This window comes from Bombina bombina, chromosome 4 (genome assembly GCF_027579735.1).
Source record: "Bombina bombina isolate aBomBom1 chromosome 4, aBomBom1.pri, whole genome shotgun sequence".
NCBI classification, from domain to species: Eukaryota; Metazoa; Chordata; class Amphibia; order Anura; family Bombinatoridae; genus Bombina; species Bombina bombina.
In genome coordinates this window covers 732,923,062-732,947,595 of record NC_069502.1, presented here as the reverse complement: position 1 = coordinate 732,947,595, position 24,534 = coordinate 732,923,062, and the positions used below count along the sequence as shown (strand labels likewise).

General features: G+C 38.5%; 1 protein-coding gene across 1 annotated transcript in view; it reads left to right on the top strand.

Annotated features, from left to right (window-relative positions):
• SNX9 (sorting nexin 9) overlaps positions 1-24,534 on the top strand; it is a 470,387-nt gene that overhangs the window by 159,645 nt on the left and 286,208 nt on the right. The window contains 2 exon segments of the mRNA XM_053710947.1: positions 17,794-17,868; positions 21,991-22,092. Coding sequence (XP_053566922.1) covers positions 17,794-17,868; positions 21,991-22,092 — 177 coding nt within the window.

The window sequence follows — 24,534 nt, the reverse complement described above, 5'->3', positions numbered from 1 at the left end:
GGACGGTTCCCAGGCAAACTTCTACTGTGGGGACCTGGGAGTAAAATGTATTATTGTATTAGTTTATAACTTTTGAAATGGATAAACGGAGTGCTTTCAGGCACATATTTATGGTCATATTTTTTATAATTATGCCAAGTACAAGGTCTCAAAGTATATTTATATTAAAATAGATATAAATTGACCACCTGAAACCTTTAAAGGGGGTAAGTAAAGTAAAAAATTAACTTTCAAGCTGTAGATAAAACATGCATTATTAAATAATTTGATTATTTACTTCTATTATCTAATTTGCTTTGTTATGTTGATATCCTTTGTTGAAGAGTAAATCTAGGTAGGTACATTGGAGCCCAGGAATGTGCACATGTCTTTAGCAGTCTATGGCAGCAGTCATTGCAACATAGTTTATAATATTATACACTACAGCAATCACTTCTGCCATAGACTGCTTAAGACGCTTGTACACGCCAGAGCACCTATGTGCCTACCTAGATTTACTATTTTTAACAAAAGATACCAAGGGGAAAAAAAAATTGGATAATAGACGTAAATTAGAAAGGTGGGTTTTCATGTCCCTTTAAGCTAATATTATGCAAGTCACTAACTCCAGAATAGGCAAAGCACCACCACACCTGAATATTTCCTGTTCCATATGACATTTTGGGTTTTGCAGTTTGGTGTTGATATCTAACCAAAAATTTCACATTTTGATTCATCAGTAAACAGTACAGATTTCCGAACCTCCACTCTATTTATTGTTTGGCTAAATGTTTTAACTTGTTTTTTTTTTTTGTTTTTTTTTTAAAAAAAGAAGTGGTTTAGAGACCTCTGCTCTCCCATGATAGACACTCTTTATTAGTTGTCTTATGATTGTGCTGTTGGCTTACTGGGGCAGGACATTCCTGGTTCATCCGGGCTTGAAGTGTAGTTGCAGATGCTGTTACTAAACCCAAATTTTTTCTTTCATGATTCAGACAGAACATGCAATTGTAAGCAACTTTTGCTATCTTTATTTGAAAAGCAAGAATGTAAGCTTAGGCACCGGCCCATTTTTTGTTCATCCCCTAGGTTGCACTTGCTAATTGGTGGCTAAATGTAGCCACCAATCAGCAAGCGCTATCCAGGGTTCTGAACCAAAAATGGGCCGGCTCCTTAGCTTAGATTCCTGCTTTTTCAAATAAAGATACCAAGAGAACTAAGAAGAATTGATAATAGGAGTAAATTAGAAAGTTGCTTAAAACTGCATACTTTATCTAAATCATTAAAGAAAGAAATTGGGTTTAGAATACCTTTAATCATATTGGTGATGGTGGACTTTGAGTTTTGGAACCCTGCTGTATATTCCTTATATTTTTGTCTGTAAGGTTAGAAAAAAATAAAGTCCCAGACATGGTTTATTACATTGTTCAGTGAATGAATGATTTTAACTGATGTATTTGTTAGTGAATCATGCTTTTTTTTAAAAGCAAAAAAACAATAAATTACACTAAAATACTAACGCCTAGATTTAGAGTTCAGCGTTAGCCGTCAAAACCAGCGTTAAGGGGTCCTAACGCTGGTTTTTACCGCCCGCTGGCATTTAGAGTCAGTCAGGAAAGGGTCTAACGCTCACTTTCCAGCCGCGACTTTTCAATACCGTAGATCCCCTTACGCCAATTGCGTATCCTATCTTTTCAATGGGATCTTCCTAACGCTGGTATTTAGAGTCTTGGCTGAAGTGAGCGTTAGAACTCTAACGACAAAACTCCAGCCGCAGAAAAAAGTCAGGAGTTAAGAGCTTTATGGGCTAATGCCGCTTTATAAAGCTCTTAACTACTGTGCTCTAATGTACACTAACACCCATAAACTACCTATGTTCCCCTAAACCGAGGCCCCCCCCACATCGCCGCCACTCTAATAAAAATTTTTAACCCCTAATCTGCCGACCGGACACCGCCGCCACCTACATTATCCCTATGTACCCCTAATCTGCTGCCCCTAACACCGCCGACACCTACATAATATTTATTAACCCCTAATCTGCCCCCCTCAACCTTACCTACACTTATTAACCCCTAATCTGCCGACCGGACCTCACCGCCACTATAATAAATGTATTAAGCCCTAAACCGCCTCACTCCCACCTCGCAAACCCTATAATAAATTTTATTAACCCCTAATCTGCCCTCACTAACATCGTCGTCACCTAACTTCAAGTATTAACCCCTAATCTGCCGACCGGACCTCACCGCTACTATAATAAATGTATTAAACCCTAAAGCTAAGTCTAACCCTAACCCTAACTCCCCCCTAAATTAAATATAATTTAAATCTAATGAAATAAATTATTTCTTATTAAATAAATTAATCCTATTTAAAGCTAAATACTTACCTGTAAAATAAACCCTAATATAGCTACAATATAACGAATAATTATATTGTAGCTATTTTAGGATTTATATTTATTTTACAGGCAACTTTGTATTTATTTTAACTAGGTACAATTAAACCTAACACTACACTATCAATAAATTAATTAAATAAACTACCTACAATTACCTACAATTAAATCAACTAAACTAAATTACAAAAAATAAAAAAAGATTACAAGAATTTTAAACTAATTACACCTACTCTAAGCCCCCTAATAAAATAACAAAATAAAAAAAAATCCCTACCCTAATCTAAATTAATAAGTAACCAGCTCTATTACCTTACCAGCCCTTAAAAGGGCTTTTTGCGGGGCATGCCCCAAAGTAAACAGCTCTTTTGCCTGTAAAAAAAAACCAATACCAACCCCCAACATTACAACCCACCACCCACATACCCCTAATCTAAACCAAACCCCCTTTAAATAAACCTAACACTACCCCCCTGAAGATCTCCCTACCTTGAGTCGTCTTCACTCAGCCGAGCAGCGATGGACCAAAAGAAGACATCCGGAGCGGCAGAAGTCTTCATCCTATCCGGGCAGAAGAGGACATCTGGACCGGCAAACATCTTCATCCAAGCGGCATCTTCTAGACGACGAATGAAGGTTCCTTTAAGGGACGTCATCCAAGATGGAGTCCCTCAAATTCCGATTGGCTGATAGGATTCTATCAGCCAATCGGAATTAAGTTAGGAAAAATCTGATTGGCTGATTGAGTCAGCCAATCAGATTCAAGTTCAATCCGATTGGCTGATCCAATCAGCCAATCCGATTGAGCTTGCATTCTATTGGCTGTTCCGATTCGAGGGACGCCATCTTGGATGACGTCCCTTAAAGGAACCTTCATTCGTCGTCTAGTCGTCGGGAGAAGAGGATGTTCCGCGCCGGAGGTCTTGAAGATGGAGCCGCTCCTCGTCGGATGGATGAAGATAGAAGATGCCGCTTGGATGAAGATGTTTGCCGGTCCGGATGTCCTCTTCTGCCCGGATAGGATGAAGACTTTTGCCGCTCCGGATGTCTTCTTTTGGTCCATCGCTGCTCGGCTGAGTGAAGATGACTCAAGGTAGGGAGATCTTCAGGGGGGTAGTGTTAGGTTTATTTAAGGGGGGTTTGGGTTAGATTAGGGGTATGTGGGTGGTGGGTTGTAATGTTGGGGGGTGGTATTGTTTTTTTTTTACAGGCAAAAGAGCTGTTTACTTTGGGGCATGCCCCGCAGAAAGCCCTTTTAAGGGCTGGTAAGGTAATAGAGCTGGTTACTTTTTAATTTAGATTAGGGTAGGGAATTTTTTTATTTTGGGGGGCTTTGTTATTTTATTAGGGGGCTTAGAGTAGGTGTAATTAGTTTAAAATTCTTGTAATCTTTTTTTATTTTTTGTAATTTAGTTTAGTTGATTTAATTGTAGGTAATTTATTTAATTAATTTATTGATAGTGTAGTGTTAGGTTTAATTGTAACTTAGGTTAGGATTTATTTTACAGGTAATTTTGTAATTATTTTAACTAGGTAGCTATTAAATAGTTATTAACTATTTAATAGCTATTGTACCTAGTTAAAATAAATACAAAGTTGCCTGTAAAATAAATATAAACCCTAAAATAGCTACAATATAATTATTCGTTATATTGTAGCTATATAAGGGTTTATTTTACAGGTAAGTATTTAGCTTTAAATAGGATTAATTTATTTAATAAGAAATAATTTATTTAGTTAGATTTAAATTATATTTAATTTATGGGGGTGTTAGGGTTAGGGTTAGACTTAGCTTTAGGGGTTTATACATTTATTATAGTAGCGGTGAGGTCCGGTCGGCAGATTAGGGGTTAATACTTGAAGTTAGGTATCGACGATGTTAGTGAGGGCAGATTAGGGGTTAATAAAATGTATTATAGGGTTTGCGAGGCGGGAGTGAGGCGGTTTAGGGGTTAATACATTTATTAGAGTAGCGGCGAGGTCCGGTCAGCAGAATAGGGGTTAATAAGTGTAGGTAAGGTAGCGGCGACGTTGGGGGGGGCAGATTAGGGGTTAATAAATATAATGTAGGTGTCGGCGACGTTAGGGGCAGCAGATTAGGGGTTCATAGGGATAATGTAGGTTGCGGCGGTGTACGGAGCGGCAGATTAGGGGTTAATAATAATATGCAGGGGTCAGCGATAGCGGGGGCGGCAGATTAGGGGTTAATAAGTGTAAGGTTAGGGGTGTTTAGACTCGGGGTTCATGTTAGGGTGTTAGGTGCAGACTTAGGAAGTGTTTCCACATAGGAAACAATGGGGCTGCGTTAGGAGCTGAACGCTGCTTTTTTGCATGTGTTAGGTTTTTTTGCAGCTCAAACTGCCCCATTGTTTCCTATGGGGGAATCGTGCACGAGCACTTTTTTCAAGCTGGCCGCTACCATAAGCAACGCTGGTATTGAGAGTTGAAGTGGCGGAAAATTATGCTCTACGCTCCCTTTTTGGAGCCTAACGCAGCCCTTCAGAGAACTCTCAATACCAGCGTTATTTAAAAGGTGCGGGGAAAAAAACAACACGTGTAGCTAACGCACCCCTTTGGCCGCAAAACTCTAAATCTAGCCGTAAGGTTGCCACCCTTCTAGGAAAACATTACCAGCCATACTAATTGTCATAAATTATTGTAATTATATTAAGTTTATACTGTTAGTATTTAATTATTATGTATTATGTATTCCAGGTTTAATTAATACACTCTTAGAAAAAGTTTCATTGCAGCAGGCTTTAATTTATTAATTGTTGCATACATTGACCTGAATTGGAAAAATACTTCCTACTTAAAGGGACATAAAATTAACAAATATCCTTTTATGATTCAGATAAGGCATACAATTTCAAACAACTTTCCAATGTAATCATATTATAAAATGTGCTTCATTCTCTTGGTGTCCATTGTTGAAATAGCATCTCATGCACTGCTGGGAGCTAACTGAACACGTGATGAGTTAATGACAAGACATACATATGTGCAGCTATCAAACTGTAGCTATCTCCCAGTAGTGCATTGGTGCTCCTCAGCCTACCTAGGTATGCTTTTCAACAAAGGATACCAAAGCAACAAATCAAATTTCATAATGGAAGTAAATTGGACAGTTGTTTAAAATTGTGTGATCTATTTCAATGATTAATATTTAATTTTGACTTTACATTCCCTTTCATAATATCATAACTGTACTTATAGTAATCCACATTATCATTAGAGGGTGATATTGGGTTTCCTTTTAGATACATTCAAGATGGAACAAAGCAGCTAAACCACATATGATGAGCTACAAGAACTTCAACTAAAATTTTAAATAAAAAATGTGAAATTTTATTACTTTGTATAATTCTTTGAATTGTAGAATCATATTTTAATTTACTTTTCTTCTTCTCTGTCCAGTTGTGGTGCGGTATGGGGTCCCCTGAGAGCTCAGGGAGTTTGGTCTCTTCAGGAGACTACATTGCCCATCAATGTCCTAGAACTCATTGTGATTTTCAACACCTTACAAGTGTGGCCTCGTATACGCTCTGTTCCATTTCTTAATTTCCAACCGGACAATGTTACTTCAGAGGCATACATAAATCATTATGGGGGGAACAAGGAGTTCCCTAGTCATAAGGGAGGTGTCTCTCATTTTGTTGTGGGTGGAAATGCATTAATGCACCATTTCAGCCATTCACATTCCAGGAGTGGAGAACTGAGAAACGGATTATCTGAGTCGCCAGGTTCTCCATTTATAGGAATAGTCTCTAAATCAGGAGGTTTTCAACCTCCTCCTGACCAGGTGGTGCGTTCCAGAAATTGATCTCATGGCATCCCGTGTAAATCACATGCTTCCAAGATACAAATTGAGATCAAGGGATCTTCATGCTAAACTGATGGATGCTTTGATGGCTCAGTGGTGGTATAGTCTGGTTCATCTGTTTCCTCCTATTGCACTGCTCCCATGAGTAGTCATGCAGATCAAACAGGAGAAGGTTTAGGCAGTTCTCATAGCTCAGGTGTGGCCTCGAAGGAACTGGTGTGCGGATCTGGTACGGATGTCCATTGGTCCTCCCTGGCGTCTACCTCAGAGACCAGATCTACTAAGTTCAGGATCAATTATTTTATCAAAATCTGCAGTATCTCAATTTAAATGCTTGGAGATTGAACGGTTGATTCTTTTGCAGGGGGGTTTCTCTGACTTGGTTATTGACACTTTGATCCAGGCATGTATACCGGTAACCAGAAAAATTTACCATAAGGTATGGAAGGCTTATTTTTTCTGGTGTTTGGCTCTAGGATTCTCTTGGCGTTAGGTGAGAATTCCTCAGATTCTTCAATTCTTCAGGAGGGCCTAGATAAAGGCTTACCATTTAGCTTTATAAAGGGTAAAATGTCTGCTTTGTCAGTTCAGTTGCACAGAAAGTTAGCTTGCTTGCCTGATATTGTATAGGCTTTCAGTAGAATTAAACTGGTCATCAAGGCTATTGCTCCTCCTTGGAGTCTTAATTTGGTTCTTAGAGTCCTACAACATCCTCCGTTTGAACCAATGCACTCTTTAGATTTCAAGATGCTAACTTGGAAGGTGTTGTTTTTGCTGGCCATCGCTTTCGCTCGTAGATTTTCAGAATTATCGGCCCTGTCTAGTGATCACCCTTTTCTGGTATTCCATCAGGATAAAGCTGTCCTACGGACTAGGTTGGGTTTTCTGCCCAAGGTAGCGTTGGCAGAAAATATTAATCCAGGAAATTGTTGTTCCTTCCTTTTGTCCTAACCTTAGTGCTTATAAGGAAAGGCTATTCCACAATTTAGATATGGTTAGGGCACTAATTTTTTTTATCTTGAAGCAACTAGAGATTTTTGTCAATTTTCCAGTTTGTTTTTACTGTTTTCTGGTAAGCATAAGAGCCATCAGCCTACGGCAGTGTCTTTGTCCTTTTGGTTAAAAAGTTTGATTTGCGAATCTTACTTGGTGGCAGATCAACAACTGCCTTCAAGAATCACTGCTCATTCTACTGTCTCAGTTTCCACATCCTGGGCTTTCAAGAATAAGGCCTCTGTAGAGTAAATCTGCAAGGCCGCAACTTAATCATCTCTGCATACCTTTACTTAATTCTATCATTTCAATGTTTTTGCCTCAGCAGAGGCAGCCTTTGGCAGAAAGGTACTTCAGGCGGTGGTTCCTAGTAAATAGTCTTACCTTGTCCCACCCAGTTTATTCATGGACTCCACAGCTTGGGTATTGGTTCCCAAGAGTAAGGACTTGTGGCACTGTAAGCCAGTGTTTTTCAACCAGTGTGCCGTGAGAGATCCTCAGGTGTGCCGCGGCAGACTGACAACAGTGTGACATTTTTAAAATTTTGCGTGTGTGAGTATATGCGTGTATATATATATATATATATATATATATATATATATATATATATGCTGTATTAGGCTACAATGTGTGATTTTGTAAAATTTTCGGATGGTGGTGTGCCGCAGGATTTATTAATGTAAAAAAGTGTGCCACGGCAAAAAAAGGTTGAAAATCACTGCTGTAAGCACTCTCACTACCATTAGAATGAAAACATGTATTCTTCCTGTTCTGTACTCCTGAGATAGGATCTCCAGTACCGAGGGGTCCTGAACGTCTGAGCCCATAACTATGGACTCTCACTACCAAAAAAGGAATGAATTGATCAGGTAACAATACATTTTGTTATTTATATTCCTAAGCACATTCAGGTTTCTTCAACAAGCATTCTGGAATGAAAACAAATATTTATTGAGACTGATCTGATCTTTCTGTGACCTCCCTTTTTTTTTCCCCTTATCATATAAATGTCACATGCTTTCTGTGAATCATTAGGCTATGTTGTAATCTGAGTTATGTCATTCAGATTAGAACTAGGTTGTACTTTTAGTCCCATAAATCTCTAAAGGCCATGACATCACTTGTAATTTATCTGTTGTGTGTGTCTACACATTTCCTTTATCACATAAAACAAGCAGAAACTTATATGATCTTTCATTTTTAAATATTATTAAAGGGACACTGAACCCAAATTTTTTCTTTCATGATTAAGATAGAGCATGCGATTTTAAGCAACTTTCTAATTTACTCCTATTATCATTTTTTCTTCATTCTCTTGCTATCTTTATTTGAAAAGCAAGAAAGTAAGTTTAGAAGCCGGCCCATTTTTGGTTAACAACCTGGGTTGTGCTTGCTGATTGGTGGCTAAATGCACCCACCATTAAACAAGTGCTGTCCACTATTCTGAACCAAAAATTGCCTGGCTCCTTAACTTAGATGCATTCTTTTTCAAATAAAGATAGCAAGAGAACAAAGAGAATTTGATAATAGGAATAAATTAGAAAGTTGCTTAAAATTGCATGCTCTATCTGAACCATGAAAGAAAAAAAATTGGTTTTATTATCCCTTTAATAAAAGGAAAACATTGCATTTGTGTTGAAAATAAAAAAAGATTTATAGGTGATAAACATATAACGTATATAAGGTACTGAATATCAGGAAGCAGCTGGCTCCTACTTTAGCCAGGAGTGTGTCTGCAGTCAAGTAAAATCATAATTAATAGAAGCTCACATTTTTGAAGTGTCAATTATAAAAAGTAATATGCTAGCCTGGCCAGTCAGTTGCAGGTTCCCTTCCAAATATGGCAGGTTTGGCTTGTGCAGGTTGTCAAAAAAATATGTATGATCGATGAGACACAGTGTTAATTGATGAGAAACATCAGCTGTGTTAAGAAGCTGATCATGATTTTCTACAGAGATCTCTTATGATGACTGCAAATCACAAGATTGTAATGTTTTTTCATGTACCCGCATGTAGAATAGATACATTGTTCCTCAGATTTTACTGAAATATGTAAATGTGTTCTGCACAGGTGTATTCTTCACCACTACAATGGCCTCCTCTAAATAATAACAAAGGGGGTTTACAAATGTATCTATATTACAATGGGGCAAGGCTGAGGAGCCAGTAACGTAATAAATTTGTTTCTAAGAGACAAATAATCATGTAAAGAAACATACACAGACAAATTACTCCCATGATATGTCAAGGCCTGTATTCCAATATTGTTCTGCAGTACTTGTAAACTTAAATTGCATTAAAGGGACATGAAACGCAACTTTTTTCTTTCATGATTCACATTGATAAAGCTAAAAAGCGAAACATGTCATGGGAGAGAGAATCAGGGATTCTCATTTTTAACTAGCATTTCCTACATTTACTTCTGTACAACCATAGACTAATATATACATATTTAATATACAATCCAAAATCACAGCACTTGTCAGTTGGGGACTCAATGGTTAAGATTCACATATTGAACAACAGTGCTGACGGGCGGTGTATTTGAGGCACTGGTGGTATACCGTCATTTGTGCTATAACAACCTCTAACTTTATTACAACTGTGTCGGTTAACTTATTTTTACCTGAGTAATATTACTTATTAATGTTGTATAGCGATTTTCGCTGACCACTATTTTCTGAATCTCAGCCACAGGATGTTGATGGTAGACTAGTATGTGAGCTACGATCGATAGCCCACGTAGATCTGTATATTAGTTGGGGGCACAACATCCTTACCCCTAGCGTAACAGTATTCCACTCGATAGCCACACTGGTTTATTGACACGGGCAAGCTAATATAGCACAAACCCTATAGTACTAGAGCTATTTGTGCACCTAAGTAATTTGAAGTTTTTCCATCTAGAGGGCCCCTTAGATATAATGAGCGTGTGAACGGGCAGTGTCTTAGAGACACTTGCGGTATACCGTCTATTTAGTTGCCCCACAGGGGTGCCCCTTTCCTGTATTGCTATTCAACTGGTCTGCTGTCAGTTTCCACAGTAACGGGTAATCCTATAGCAAGCACGCGCTTTACAGCCTCAGAGTTCCACCCACATTTGTCAGTCCTATATTCTGAGGGTAATATTCTGTGATCGAATGGGCGGTGTCTTAGTGACACTTACAGTACACCATTCATTTTATTATAATAGTGTGATTATCGTGATCCCTGCAGATATATATTTGTCCATATAGTGACACAGCGTCTTTTCGCCGATTCCACTCAGTATATTTTAGCCCAAGGATACAAAAGATGGGCAACTATGTGGGACACTGATAAGCTGTATACTTATAAATAACATTTCTTCTGTTAAGTGTGATCAGTCCACGGGTCATCATTACTTCTGGGATATTACTCCTCCCCAACAGGAAGTGCAAGAGGATTCACCCAGCAGAGCTGCATATAGCTCCTCCCCTCTACGTCACTCCCAGTCATTCTCTTGCACCCAACGACTAGATAGGATGTGTGAGAGGACTATGGTGATTTTATTTAGTTTTATTTCTTCAATCAAAAGTTTGTTATTTTTTAATAGCACCGGAGTGTGTTATTCCTTCTCTGGTAGAATTTGAAGAAGAATCTACCAGAGTTTTTACTATGATTTTAGCCGGAGTAGTTAAGATCATATTGCTGTTTCTCGGCCATCTGAGGAGAGGTAAACTTCAGATCAGGGGACAGCGGGCAGATTAATCTGCAAAGAGGTATGTAGCAGTTTTTATTTTCTGACAATGGAATTGATGAGAAAATCCTGCCATACCGATATAATATCATGTATGTATATTTTACATTTGAGTATTCTGGGGAATGGTACTTCACTGGAATTACACTGTGTATATAAGACTTTAGCCTATTTGCAAGCAACAGGCTTTTTAATAACTCTTAATTTATGTTAAACGTTTTTGCTGGAATGTAAAATCGTTTTCATTTTCTGAGGTACTGGGTGAATAAAATGTTTGGGCACTATTTTTCCACTTGGCAGTTGCTTGATCTAATTCTGACAGTTTACTTATCTCTCTCACTGTTGTGTGTGAGGGGGAGGGGCCTTTTTTGGCGCTTTTGCTACGCATCAAAAATTTCAGTCAGAAGCTCATTGTTTTTTCCTGCATGTTCCGGTTCATCTCTACAGAACTCAGGGGTCTTCAAAGCTTGTTTGAGGGAAGTAATCTTCACAACAGAGCTGTGAGATTGTAGTTGACTGTGATAAAAAACGTTTATTCTTTACCTTTTTTTTATGCCATCAGGGTTAGTTATTCTTTGCTAATGGGAACAAGCCTTTGCTAAAATTGTGTTTTGTTTTACAAAGTTTGATGCTGTAACCTTTTCAGTTTATTGATTTCAACTGTCATATATCTTTCTGTGCTTCTTAGGCACAGTACGTTTTTCATTGTATTTTACTTGAATAATATTTCCAAGTTGCAAGTTTAGTTGCTAGTGTGTTAAACATGTCTGATTCAGAAGATGAGACCTGTACTATTTGTGCTAACGCCAAAGTGGAGCCCAATAGAAATTTATGTACTAACTGTATTGATGCTACTTTAAATAAAAGTCAATCTGTACAAATTGAACAAATTTCACCAAACAACGAGGGGAGAGTTATGCCGACTAACTCGCCTCACGTGACAGTACCTACATCTCCCGCTCGGGAGGTGCGCGATATTGTGGCGCCCAGTACATCTGGGCGGCCATTACAAATAACATTACAAGATATGGCTACTGTTATGACTGAGGTTTTGGCTAAATTACCAGAGCTAAGAGGCAAGCGTGATCACTCTGGGGTGAGAACAGAGTGCGCTGATAATGCTAGGGCCATGTCAGATACTGCGTCACAACTTGCAGAACATGAGGACGGAGAGCTTCATTCTGCGGCTGACGGTTCTGATCCAAACAGATTGGATTCAGATATTTCAAATTTTAAATTTAAGCTGGAAAACCTCCGTGTATTACTAGGGGAGGTGTTAGCGGCTCTGAATGATTGTAACACAGTTGCAATACCAGAGAAAATGTGTAGGTTGGATAAATATTTTGCTGTACCAACAAGTACTGACGTTTTTCCTATACCTAAGAGACTAACTGAAATTATTACTAAGGAGTGGGATAGACCCGGTGTGCCGTTCTCACCCCCTCCGATATTTAGAAAGATGTTTCCAATAGACACCACCACACGGGACTTATGGCAAACGGTCCCTAAGGTGGAGGGAGCAGTTTCTACTTTAGCTAAGCGTACCACTATCCCGGTGGAGGATAGCTGTGCCTTTTCAGATCCAATGGATAAAAAGTTAGAGGGTTACCTTAAGAAAATGTTTGTTCAACAAGGTTTTATATTGCAACCCCTTGCATGCATTGCGCCGGTCACGGCTGCAGCGGCATTCTGGATTGAGTCTCTGGAAGAGAACCTTAGTTCAGCTACTCTGGACGACATTACGGACAGGCTTAGAATCCTTAAGCTAGCTAATTCATTCATTTCGGAAGCCGTAGTACACTTAACTAAACTTACGGCTAAGAATTCCGGATTCGCCATTCAGGCGCACAGAGCACTGTGGCTAAAATCCTGGTCAGCTGATGTAACTTCTAAGTCCAAATTACTTAATATACCTTTCAAAGGGCAGACCTTATTTGGGCCCGGTTTGAAAGAAATTATCGCTGACATTACAGGAGGTAAGGGCCACGCCCTGCCTCAAGACAGAGCCAAACCTAAGGTTAGACAGTCTAATTTTCGTTCCTTTCGGAATTTCAAAGCAGGAGCAGCATCAACTTCCACTGCTCCAAAACAAGAAGGATCTGTTGCTCGCTACAGACAAAGCTGGAGACCTAACCAGTCTTGGAACAAGGGCAAGCAGGCCAGGAAACCTGCTGCTGCCCCTAAAACAGCATGAATTGAGGGCCCCCGATCCGGGATCGGATCTAGTGGGGGGCAGACTTTCTCTCTTCGCCCAGGCTTGGGCAAGAGATGTCCAGGACCCCTGGGCGCTAGAGATAATATCTCAGGGATACCTTCTGGACTTCAAATACTCTCCTCCAAGAGAGAGATTTCATCTGTCAAGGTTGTCAACAAACCAAACAAAGAAAGAGGCGTTTCTACGCTGCGTACAAGAACTTTTGTTAATGGGAGTAATCCATCCAGTTCCACGGTCGGAACAGGGACAAGGGTTTTACTCAAATCTGTTTGTGGTTCCCAAAAAAGAGGGAACTTTCAGACCAATCCTGGATTTAAAAATCCTAAACAAATTCCTAAGAGTTCCATCGTTCAAAATGGAGACTATTCGGACAATTTTACCCATGATCCAAAAGGGTCAGTACATGACCACAGTGGATTTAAAGGATGCTTACCTTCACATACCGATTCACAAAGATCATTACCGGTATCTAAGGTTTGCCTTCCTAGACAGGCATTACCAGTTTGTAGCTCTTCCATTCGGATTGGCTACAGCTCCAAGAATCTTCACAAAGGTTCTGGGTGCTCTTCTGGCGGTACTAAGACCGCGGGGAATCTCGGTAGCTCCGTACCTAGACGACATTCTGATACAAGCTTCAAGCTTTCAAACTGCCAAGTCTCATACAGAGTTAGTACTGGCTTTTCTAAGGTCACATGGATGGAAGGTGAACGAAAAGAAAAGTTCACTTGTTCCACTCACAAGAGTTCCCTTCCTGGGGACTCTTATAGATTCTGTAGAAATGAAGATTTACCTGACAGAGGACAGGTTAACAAGACTTCAAAGTGCTTGCCGCACCCTTCATTCCATTCAACACCCGTCAGTGGCTCAATGCATGGAGGTAATCGGCTTAATGGTAGCGGCAATGGACATAGTACCCTTTGCTCGCTTACACCTCAGACCACTGCAACTGTGCATGCTAAGTCAGTGGAATGGGGATTACTCAGACTTGTCCCCTTCTCTGAATCTGGATCAAGAGACCAGAAATTCTCTTCTATGGTGGCTTTCTCGGCCACATCTGTCCAGGGGGATGCCATTCAGCAGACCAGACTGGACAATTGTAACAACAGACGCCAGCCTTCTAGGTTGGGGTGCCGTCTGGAATTCTCTGAAAGCTCAGGGACAATGGAGTCAGGAGGAGAGTCTCCTGCCAATAAACATTCTGGAATTGAGAGCAGTTCTCAATGCCCTCCTGGCTTGTCCCCAGTTGACAACTCGGGGGTTCATCAGGTTTCAGTCGGACAACATCACGACGGTAGCTTACATCAACCATCAGGGAGGGACAAGAAGCTCCCTAGCAATGATGAAAGTATCAAAGATAATTCGCTGGGCAGAGTCTCACTCTTGCCACCTGTCAGCAATCCACATTCCGGGAGTGGAGAACTGGGAAGCGGATTTTTTAAGTCGTCAGACTTTTCATCCGGGGGAGTGGGAACTTCATCCGGAGGTCTTTGCCCAAATACTTAGACGTTGGGGCAAACCAGAGATAGATCTCATGGCGTCTCGACAGAACGCCAAGCTTCCTCGTTACGGGTCCAGATCCAGGGATCCAGGAGCAGTCCTGATAGATGCCCTGACAGCACCTTGGGACTTCAGGATGGCTTACGTGTTTCCACCCTTCCCGATGCTTCCTCGATTGATTGCCAGAATCAAACAGGAGAGAGCATCAGTGATTCTAATAGCACCTGCATGGCCACGCAGGACTTGGTATGCAGACCTGGTGGACATGTCATCCTGTCCACCTTGGTCTCTACCTCTGAAACAGGACCTCCTGATACAGGGTCCTTTCAAACATCAAAATCTAACTTCTCTGAAGCTGACTGCTTGGAAATTGAACGCTTGATTTTATCAAGACGTGGGTTTTCTGAGTCAGTTATTGATACCTTAATACAGGCTAGGAAACCTGTTACCAGAAGGATTTACCATAAGATATGGCGTAAATACCTATATTGGTGTGAATCCAAAGGTTACTCTTGGAGTAAGGTTAGGATTCCTAGGATATTGTCTTTTCTACAAGAAGGTTTAGAAAAGGGTTTATCTGCTAGTTCATTAAAGGGACAGATCTCAGCTCTGTCCATTCTGTTACACAAACGTCTGTCAGAAGTTCCAGACGTTCAGGCTTTTTGTCAGGCTTTGGCCAGGATTAAGCCTGTGTTTAAAACTGTTGCTCCGCCATGGAGTTTAAACCTTGTTCTTAACGTTTTACAGGGCGTTCCGTTTGAACCCCTTCATTCCATTGATATAAAGTTGTTATCTTGGAAAGTTCTATTTTTAATGGCTATTTCCTCGGCTCGAAGAGTCTCTGAGTTATCAGCCTTACATTGTGATTCTCCTTATTTGATTTTTCATTCGGATAAGGTAGTTCTGCGTACTAAACCTGGGTTCTTACCTAAGGTAGTCACTAACAGGAATATCAATCAAGAGATTGTTGTTCCTTCTTTGTGTCCAAATCCTTCTTCGAAGAAGGAACGTCTACTGCACAATCTGGACGTAGTTCGTGCCCTAAAATTTTACTTACAGGCAACTAAGGAATTTCGACAAACGTCTTCTCTGTTTGTCGTTTACTCTGGTCAGAGGAGAGGTCAAAAGGCTTCTGCTACCTCTCTTTCCTTTTGGCTTCGTAGCATAATACGTTTAGCTTATGAGACTGCTGGACAGCAGCCTCCTGAAAGAATTACAGCTCATTCTACTAGAGCTGTGGCTTCCACTTGGGCCTTTAAGAATGAGGCCTCTGTTGAACAGATTTGCAAGGCTGCAACTTGGTCTTCGCTTCATACTTTTTCCAAATTTTACAAATTTGACACTTTTGCTTCCTCGGAGGCTATTTTTGGGAGAAAGGTTCTTCAGGCAGTGGTTCCTTCTGTATAAAGAGCCTGCCTATCCCTCCCGTCATCCGTGTACTTTTGCTTTGGTATTGGTATCCCAGAAGTAATGATGACCCGTGGACTGATCACACTTAACAGAAGAAAACATAATTTATGCTTACCTGATAAATTCCTTTCTTCTGTAGTGTGATCAGTCCACGGCCCGCCCTGTTTTTTAAGGCAGGTAAATATTTTTTAAATTATACTCCAGTCACCACTACACCCTTGGCTTCTCCTTTCTCGTTGGTCCTTGGTCGAATGACTGGGAGTGACGTAGAGGGGAGGAGCTATATGCAGCTCTGCTGGGTGAATCCTCTTGCACTTCCTGTTGGGGAGGAGTAATATCCCAGAAGTAATGATGACCCGTGGACTGATCACACTACAGAAGAAAGGAATTTATCAGGTAAGCATAAATTATGTTTTCTTGCTAGTAAAAAATGGTAAGATGGAGAACTACGTCTTTAGGATGAGGAACCAGTCAGATGTATTTAGCCTCCTCTGGGAGCCCTGGGAGAACTATCTGGAGCAGAATAAATAATAGGGCCTACCCCTTCTTACACAACCGGATTGCATCTGGCAAAAGTCCCCTTCCAGCCCCAGAAGGTGCACCTCACTGTGAATATAACAAGGTGCCCTTACTTAAGAGAAGTGGATCTCCCCCATTTTTGCTATTTTGTCCCCTATCACCATATTCGGTCCTCCCCTCCTTCCCTTCCCCTTTTTCCCTCTCCATACTCTCCCCTCCCCCTTTCCTTCCGTTATAGTAAACTGCGGATTTCAAGTTATCACTGCAATATATGTCCGTACATACCTTTTACCCCGTCATATTTTAATGTGCTTCTGAACTGTCAGTGTAACTAGACATGGCAACACTCGCCATGTGTCCTCCTATCTTAAAGATTAATTCTTAAGAGTGCCGATATATAACAATATAACCATCTGCACATCCACTGGATAGATCATTAATGCAAAAAATGACTCCTATAACATAGTAAAGGAAACGCACCTAATATCATGCTGTCTTTTGTAAACCTGTATGCTCTATCGTTGCCAGATGTATATGGAAAAATGTTTAATTATGTTGTTATTACAATACTGTTTTCAATAAAAAAATTATTTAAAAAAAAAAAAAATGGTACGGTACTTATACCCCTGGAGATCAGTGGGACGTATATAGCCCACACACACAGCTCCTCATATCATTGACATTACTGTTGATAATCATAGACCGATTCCACAGTGCTATTTTATTATTGGTTGTCAGTTGTTTGTGTATGTTTTGTGTTCTTAATGGGTACATTTGTTTTTTAATCACACTAATAAGAGTTATATTTTACCTCCTTTCATGAATTCATTCACCTTTATTGTATCAAGTGATGAATAAGAGTAGCAGAGTGCTATTCATGTACACTCCTTTTGTAGTGTGACTTTTACACTACTTTTCCAGTACAATGATTTGTCAAGGTCTGTATTCTAATATTGTTCTGCAGTACTTGTTAAGATTTGTTCAAATAAATAAATATGCTTTCCAGATGACTCTAATACGTTATATATAATCTTGAATATAAAAATAAATTTTATACAGAAAATGTTTCCTTCTCTAATTTCAGTGTAAAAGATATATATATGTCAATTATAAAAATTCAAGCTCATTTCTATGATCTTCCATTTGAATACTTACATGTGCTACTTTTATAGATGGCATATTAGACAAAGTTTTTATATTTAAATATGTAATCACCAGTTTTCTGTTCTTTATTGCAGGATGTAGGTGGAGGCTGGATAGAAGTAAAAAACACTCAAGGGGAAAGAGGACTTGTACCAACTGATTATATTGAGGTGAGGCTTTAAAGGGACACTAAACCCAGATTTTTTCTTTAATGATTCAGATAGAGCAGGGGTCTCAAGCTCATTGCATCCGGGGGGGCCACTAGTTTAAGTGTTCTTCTCCCATGGGGGCCACTTGAACAGAGTGAGTGTTGCTGGATATACTAGAAACTGGAAGTGACATTTACCCAAGTAGTAGTGCATGGTGGGAGCTGTATTCCACAATAGACATACACAGCGTATATTTATCTTGTGAGAGCCAAGTGAAGTGATCATTCTGGAACTGAATAAAAAGTGACATTTATCCAAGCAGTGCGTAATGGGAGTCTACACTGGACGATGCATGCTTGTCTTTATATTTATCTTGTCAGTGCCTGTATAGAACATCAAAAAATTGTTTGGACACATGAATAAATTACCTAATAAACAAGGGAGGGCCAGATTAAACTACCCTGAGGGCCACAAATGGCCCCAGTGCCTGTACTTTGAGACTACTGAGATAGAACCTGCAATTTTAAGCAACTTTCTAATATACTCCTATTATAATTTTTTCTTCATTCTAGATTGCTGCATATATAGAATGATGTACTTGATTGTCTTATATTTAAAAAGGGGGATTGTTTCATCATAACAATTGTTTTATTTTGAAAATAAACTAGCTAAGAATTTTTTTAAGACCCCGTTCCCCAACTTGTTGTAAATTTTTCACAAAAGTGAACTCAAAATGGATCCATGTGACCTATCAGTGATTCTGTTAGAGTTCAGTTAGTTATTGCATTAACATTTAATCATTTTATTCATAAGGAAATGTTAGTTTAATCTCTAGATAATAGGCCAGATTACGAGTGGAGCACTATCGTTACCACGAGTGTAAGCGAGATTGCGGTGTTCTTTATGCTCAAATCTATACTACTAGTGGTGCGCTGTTTAAATGACTGCAAATTTGTATGCGCAAACTTGCGGTAATTTTTGCTTCCCATTTTTTCTATGGGCAGCATTTAGCAGCAATGTCCGCTCCTATTACAAGTTGAAAGTAAATGCAAACTACCCCTCAACACTATTAACCCCTAAACTGCCACAACCCCCACCACAATGTAACCCACTACACTATTAACCCCTAACCCCCCCCAAAAAATAAAATAACTTTACCTATAAAAAAAACTAACCTTTAAAAATAAAAAACCTAACCTTACCTTAAAGATAAAAAACCTAACCTTACCTTAAAAATAAAAAAACGAACCTTACCTTAAAATATAAAAAAACTAACCTTACTTGAAAAATAAAATAATCTAACATTCCAGAAAATTAAAATAACCTACAGATAAAAACAAATGACCAAAAATAAAAGTTATGCCTAGTCTAAAACCCCACTTTAAACACCCCAAAAGAAAAATAACTATAATATCTCTAAACTACAGCAATAGACCTTAAAAGGGCCTTTTGTAGGGCATTGCCCTAAAGTGATTTAGCTCTTTTTCAATTAAAAAAACCCAAACACCAATCTATAAGCAACCCCCCCCCACAAAAACAAAAGGCTATCTAAAAAAGGACTACTCTAATAATTGCCCTGAAAAGGGCATGTGGCTGCATATTGCCCTTAGAAGGGCATTTAGCTCTTTTGCTGCCCAAAATAGAAAAAAAAAAAAAAAAAAAAGCAACCTAAAAAACAAAACCCACCCAAAAAAATCCTAACACTAAACCCCAAAGATTGTACTCACTAAGTTCGGGCCGTGTTGCTTTAACTTCCACCTGGCAGCGCTCCATATTCACCCTGGCGGTCTTCTTATCTTCATCCCAGTAGTGGTCTTCTTATCTTCATCCATCTTCTTATTTTCCATCCCAGACGTCCTCTTGAATGCAAGATACCCTCTTTATATAGGGGTGCCATTGCATCCCTATTGGCTGATTTTTTATTTTCAAATTCAAATCAGCCAATAGAATGAAAGCTTTTTCTATTGGCTGATTTGAATTTTAAATTAAAAATCAGGTAATAGGAATGCAAGGGTTCCCCTATATAAAGGGGTACCTCACATTCAAAATTGACAGCATGAAGAGGATGTTAGGGATGGAAGATAAGAATGAAGATGAGAAAACCGCTGCCGGGAAAAAAAAAATAGGAAAATAAGAAGACCTCTGCCATGATAAAAATGCAGCGCTGCTGCCAGGATTCAACTTTGATGAGCACCATCTTTGGGCTTTAGTGTTAGGGTTGGGTCGTTTTTGTTTTTTTTTTGTTTTTTTTTTTGTTTCAGGCAGCAAAAGAGCTAAATGTTAAATTTTAGAGTAGTTTTATTTTAGATAACCTATTTTTGGAGGGGTTAGGGGTTACTTGTAGATTGGTGGTGGAGTTTATTTTTATTGAAAAATAGCTAAATCACTTTGTGGCAATGCCCTAAAAAAGGCCCTATCGCTGCAGTTTAGTGTTAGTAAAGTTTTTTTAAGTGTGGTTTTAGAATAGGCATAACTGTTTTGTTATTTTTGGTCATTTGTTTTTTTTTCTGTAATGGTATTTTTTTTATTTTCTGTAATGGTTGTTTTTTCCTGTAGTGTTAGGTTATTGTATTTTTCAAGTAAGGTTAGGTTTTTTTTAATTTTAAGGTAAGGTTATTTTTTTATTTTTAAAGGTACTTTAGGTGGGTGTTTTTTGTGTGGGTATTTTAGGGGGTGTTAGGTTAAGGGGTTTAGATGTTAATGGGTATTTTGCGATAGGGGTTGTGGTGGTTTAGGGGTTAATAGTGTAGTTGGTTACATTGCAGTGGGGGCTGTTTGTGGTTTAGGGGTTAACAGTGTAGCCGGTTACTTTGCGGTGGGGGTTGTGGCGGTTTAGGGGTTAATAGTTTAGTTGGTTACTTTCCGGTGGGGGTTGTGGCGGTTTAGGAGTTAATAGTGTAGGGGGGAAGTTGCGGCGGGTTAGGGGTTATTAGAGTAGGGGGCTTATGGCGATTCAGGTAAGCATGCGAGTATGTTTTTTTTTTACCCCCAAACTTTTCTCTCTTCTTTGAGGTCTATGGGATACTGTAGTACATTAACGCAGTTGTGATATTCTAACTTCTTCTCTTTGCTCGTGTTAGGTCAGCGTTAATGAAAAATATTTGCTTTTAACTTGTAATACGCATACTACCCAACGTGCGCGAAGAGCAGAAGTCGAGTGAAGTTAGCGTGCGAACAGGAGTGGCAATTACTGCTCCACTCGTGATCTAGCCCAATATTGTGAATTTGAGTTGTCAGTCTGCCTTTATATTTTATCAGTTATAAATCATGAGTATAAGTTGTGTGCTCATGCATATACTTATTCACACTTAATCAAACCTATACATCAAAGACATCCCACAATTTCAAATAAAATGAGTTGTTTTTTTTCCGTTTTGTTTTTTAAAGGCTCCATCAACATGTTACGAAAATATACTTGTATAAAAATTAAGCAAAATACTTTCCCCCATAAAACAGAAATTGACAAAAACACATGAATTGGTTTCAAATGGCAAGTAGTAGAACGTTAAAAAAAATGAGTTGGTGAAAGCTGGTGCTGTAATGTGCTAATTCTTAATTAGTTAAAGGGATACTGAACCCAATTTTTTTCCTTTCATTATTCAGATAGATAATGCAATTTTAAGCAACTTTCTAATTTACTCCTGTTATCAATTTTTCTTCGTTCTCTTGGTATCTTTATTTGAAAAAGCAGGAATATAAGCTCATGAGCCAGCCCAACTTTTCTTCAGCACCTGCGTACAGCTTGCTGATTGGTGGCTAAATGTACCCACCAATCGCTATCCATGGTGCTGAACCGAAAATGGGCCGGTTCATAAGCTTACATTCCTGCTTTTTTCAAATAAAGATACCAAGAGAACGCAGACAAATTGTTAATAGGAGTAAATTAGAAAGTTGCTTAAAATTGCATGCTCTATCTGAATCATGAAAGAAACAATTTGGTTTAGTATCACTTTAAGGAATAAAAAATATTCTGAGGAAGAACCAAAAATTGTTATCTCATATTAAGACGTCCTGAGTTCATGGAGTAGATGGAAACAGTACCATAAATATATTATACAACAATGTGGGCCAATAAAATTCTATTATGAAAACACATTTCTACAATTAACTGTTTTTTTATTTATTTTTTATTTTTATTCTTAGTTCGTATCTGATGGGGGTGCTATCAATTCAGCTGCAGATCTATCATTTTTGGAAAAACTCTCTGCGGTCACAGCCAACTCTACTGCAAACAACAATGAGCAGGTATATATATTTCTAATTTTAAGCTGAGAGCACAGAAAATGATGTGATTTTTCAAAACTGTTATAGATGTATCATTGCTTAAAGGGACACTGAGCCCAATTTTTTTTCTTTCGTGATCCAGATAGAGCATGCAATTTTAAGCAACTTTCTAATTTACTCCTATTATCAAATTTTCTTCCTTCTCTTGCTATCTTTATTTGAAAAAGAAGGCATCTAAGCTAAGGAGCCAGCCAATTTTTGGTTTAGTACCCTGGACAGCACTTGTTTATTGGTGGGTGAATTTACCCACCAATCAGCAAGCACCTGTGAACCAAAAATGGGCCGGCTTCTAAATTTACATTCTTACTTTTCAAATAAAGATACAAAGAGAATGAAGAAAATTTGATAATAGTAACAAATTAGAAAGTTCCTTAAAATTGTATGCTCTATCTGAATCACGAAAGAAAAAATTTGGGTTCAGTGTCCCTTTAATGTTCTGGTATTTTATGCTGTTCCTCTGGGGATGTCCTGTTTACCAGTTTTCAGCAGGGACAATCCATTCATTTCTTCAAGATAAAGCCACAATCAAGTCTGACTTTTACCTGACTATTTGTATTGAGATAGAATGAATTTGTGTTATCTGATGTCACTTAGCTAATGATTTAAATATTACAGTACCTATATTTTGATCATTGCAAAGGTTTATACAAAAAAACATTAATAATATTCTGCAAAAAACCCAAAACCCATCTAGATCATGCTGCTTTAAAACAGGTGCCGTTGGACCTTTACCAGCCACTAATATTTTTTAATGTTCATGACGATTAAAACACTGTGTTAGAAATTTAAATTATTTATTTGTTTATTTTATAATCATTTTAAACGCGCTACAGCAGGGATGTCCAACTCCAGTCCTTAAAAGCCATAGACCACAACCACAAATTATTTCATAATCTCCAATATCAGCCATGAGTGTCTGTTTGGTTTATTAGCAAAAAAACTGTACAATTTGTGTTAAAATTTCGAACAAAATTATATTAAAACCCCAAAATTTGTTTTCTTTTATTGCGGATGAATGCTCCAAATCCAAATTAGCATATGAACCTACCTAGGTTTAGCTTTCAACCAATAATACCAAGAGAACAATGCAAATTTGATGATAAAAAGTAAATTGGAAAGTTTAAAATGACATGCCCTATCTGAATCATAAAAGTTTCATTTTTACTTGACTGTCCCTTTAATGTACAAAGAATACTAGCCTGCATATCAGAATTAAAGTTACAGACACAGCTTCTCAAGTTCTTTTATTAGGAATGCACTGTCATGATCTAATGGCTTTTAAATGGGCAGTAAATACCTTGTAATTACAAAACATTTCTGTTTTGTTGCTATAGAATAAGATATCGGTCTCAACAGTTTGAAAACAATTTGTCATCCTTTTTACATCCACCATTTGCCTTATTTGGAGGAGCCTATCTGGGCTTTAGTCCTCAGACAACAAGGCTAGCTATTGTCATAAAGTTAGTATAAAGTGCATTGGTTTGCAGTTGTTATCCATTAAAGCCAGTTAGTGACAGATGTGGAGTAGGGTCTACCTTGAGAAACTGCAGGGTGCATCTAAGGTTGTGATAAGAAAATCCTCAATTTTCAGAGCTAAATTACAGGAAAATGTAGCAAAATAAATACTGAAAATATATAGCAAAGTTCCATTAATTATAACTAAACATAACTAAACATTTATTTTAAAAATCTTAAGCTGTCCCTTTAATCTCCCTGTAGATGTTTTTGATACCAAATATAAAACATAATACCCATATTCTTCATCCTAGAAATTGCAATACATATGTAAGGAAGCAAATTATCCCTGAAGATTACATTGGCATTGTGAAAAATCAAAATCACCATATTGAATACTGACAGAGATTGTATTTTAAAGGGACATAATACCCACATGCTAAATCACTTGAAAGTGATGCAGCCTATCTGTAAAAAGCTGACTAGAAAATATCACCTGAAAATCTATATGTAAATACGGATATTTTACCTCAAAATGTCTTCATCTAACCAGAATAAGTGCTGTGTAAACAGTTATACCTCAGCTGCTGTCCAGCTGCAAGTTAAAAAAAAAAATAGCCAGTCAACATCAGCAGTGCTGTGGTAATGCTTTGCCTTTGCTGCAATTGAATGATATTTCATAGAACTTACCTAAACTGAATAGGAAAATAACATAACTGTGTCTGCACATGACATATGCACACTCCCTAGCTTGTCCTGGGACAAGCATCCTGACTGGCTGCTTAAAGTCTCTTTACAGTGGGGCGTGAATACTTAGGAAATTAGAGGTAAAATATGTTCCTTTTTTAAATAGAGATATTCAGGTGATATTTTATAATCAGCTTTTTTACACCTATGCTGCATCACTTTCAAGTGCTTCAACATTTGGGTATTTCATGTCCCTTTAAA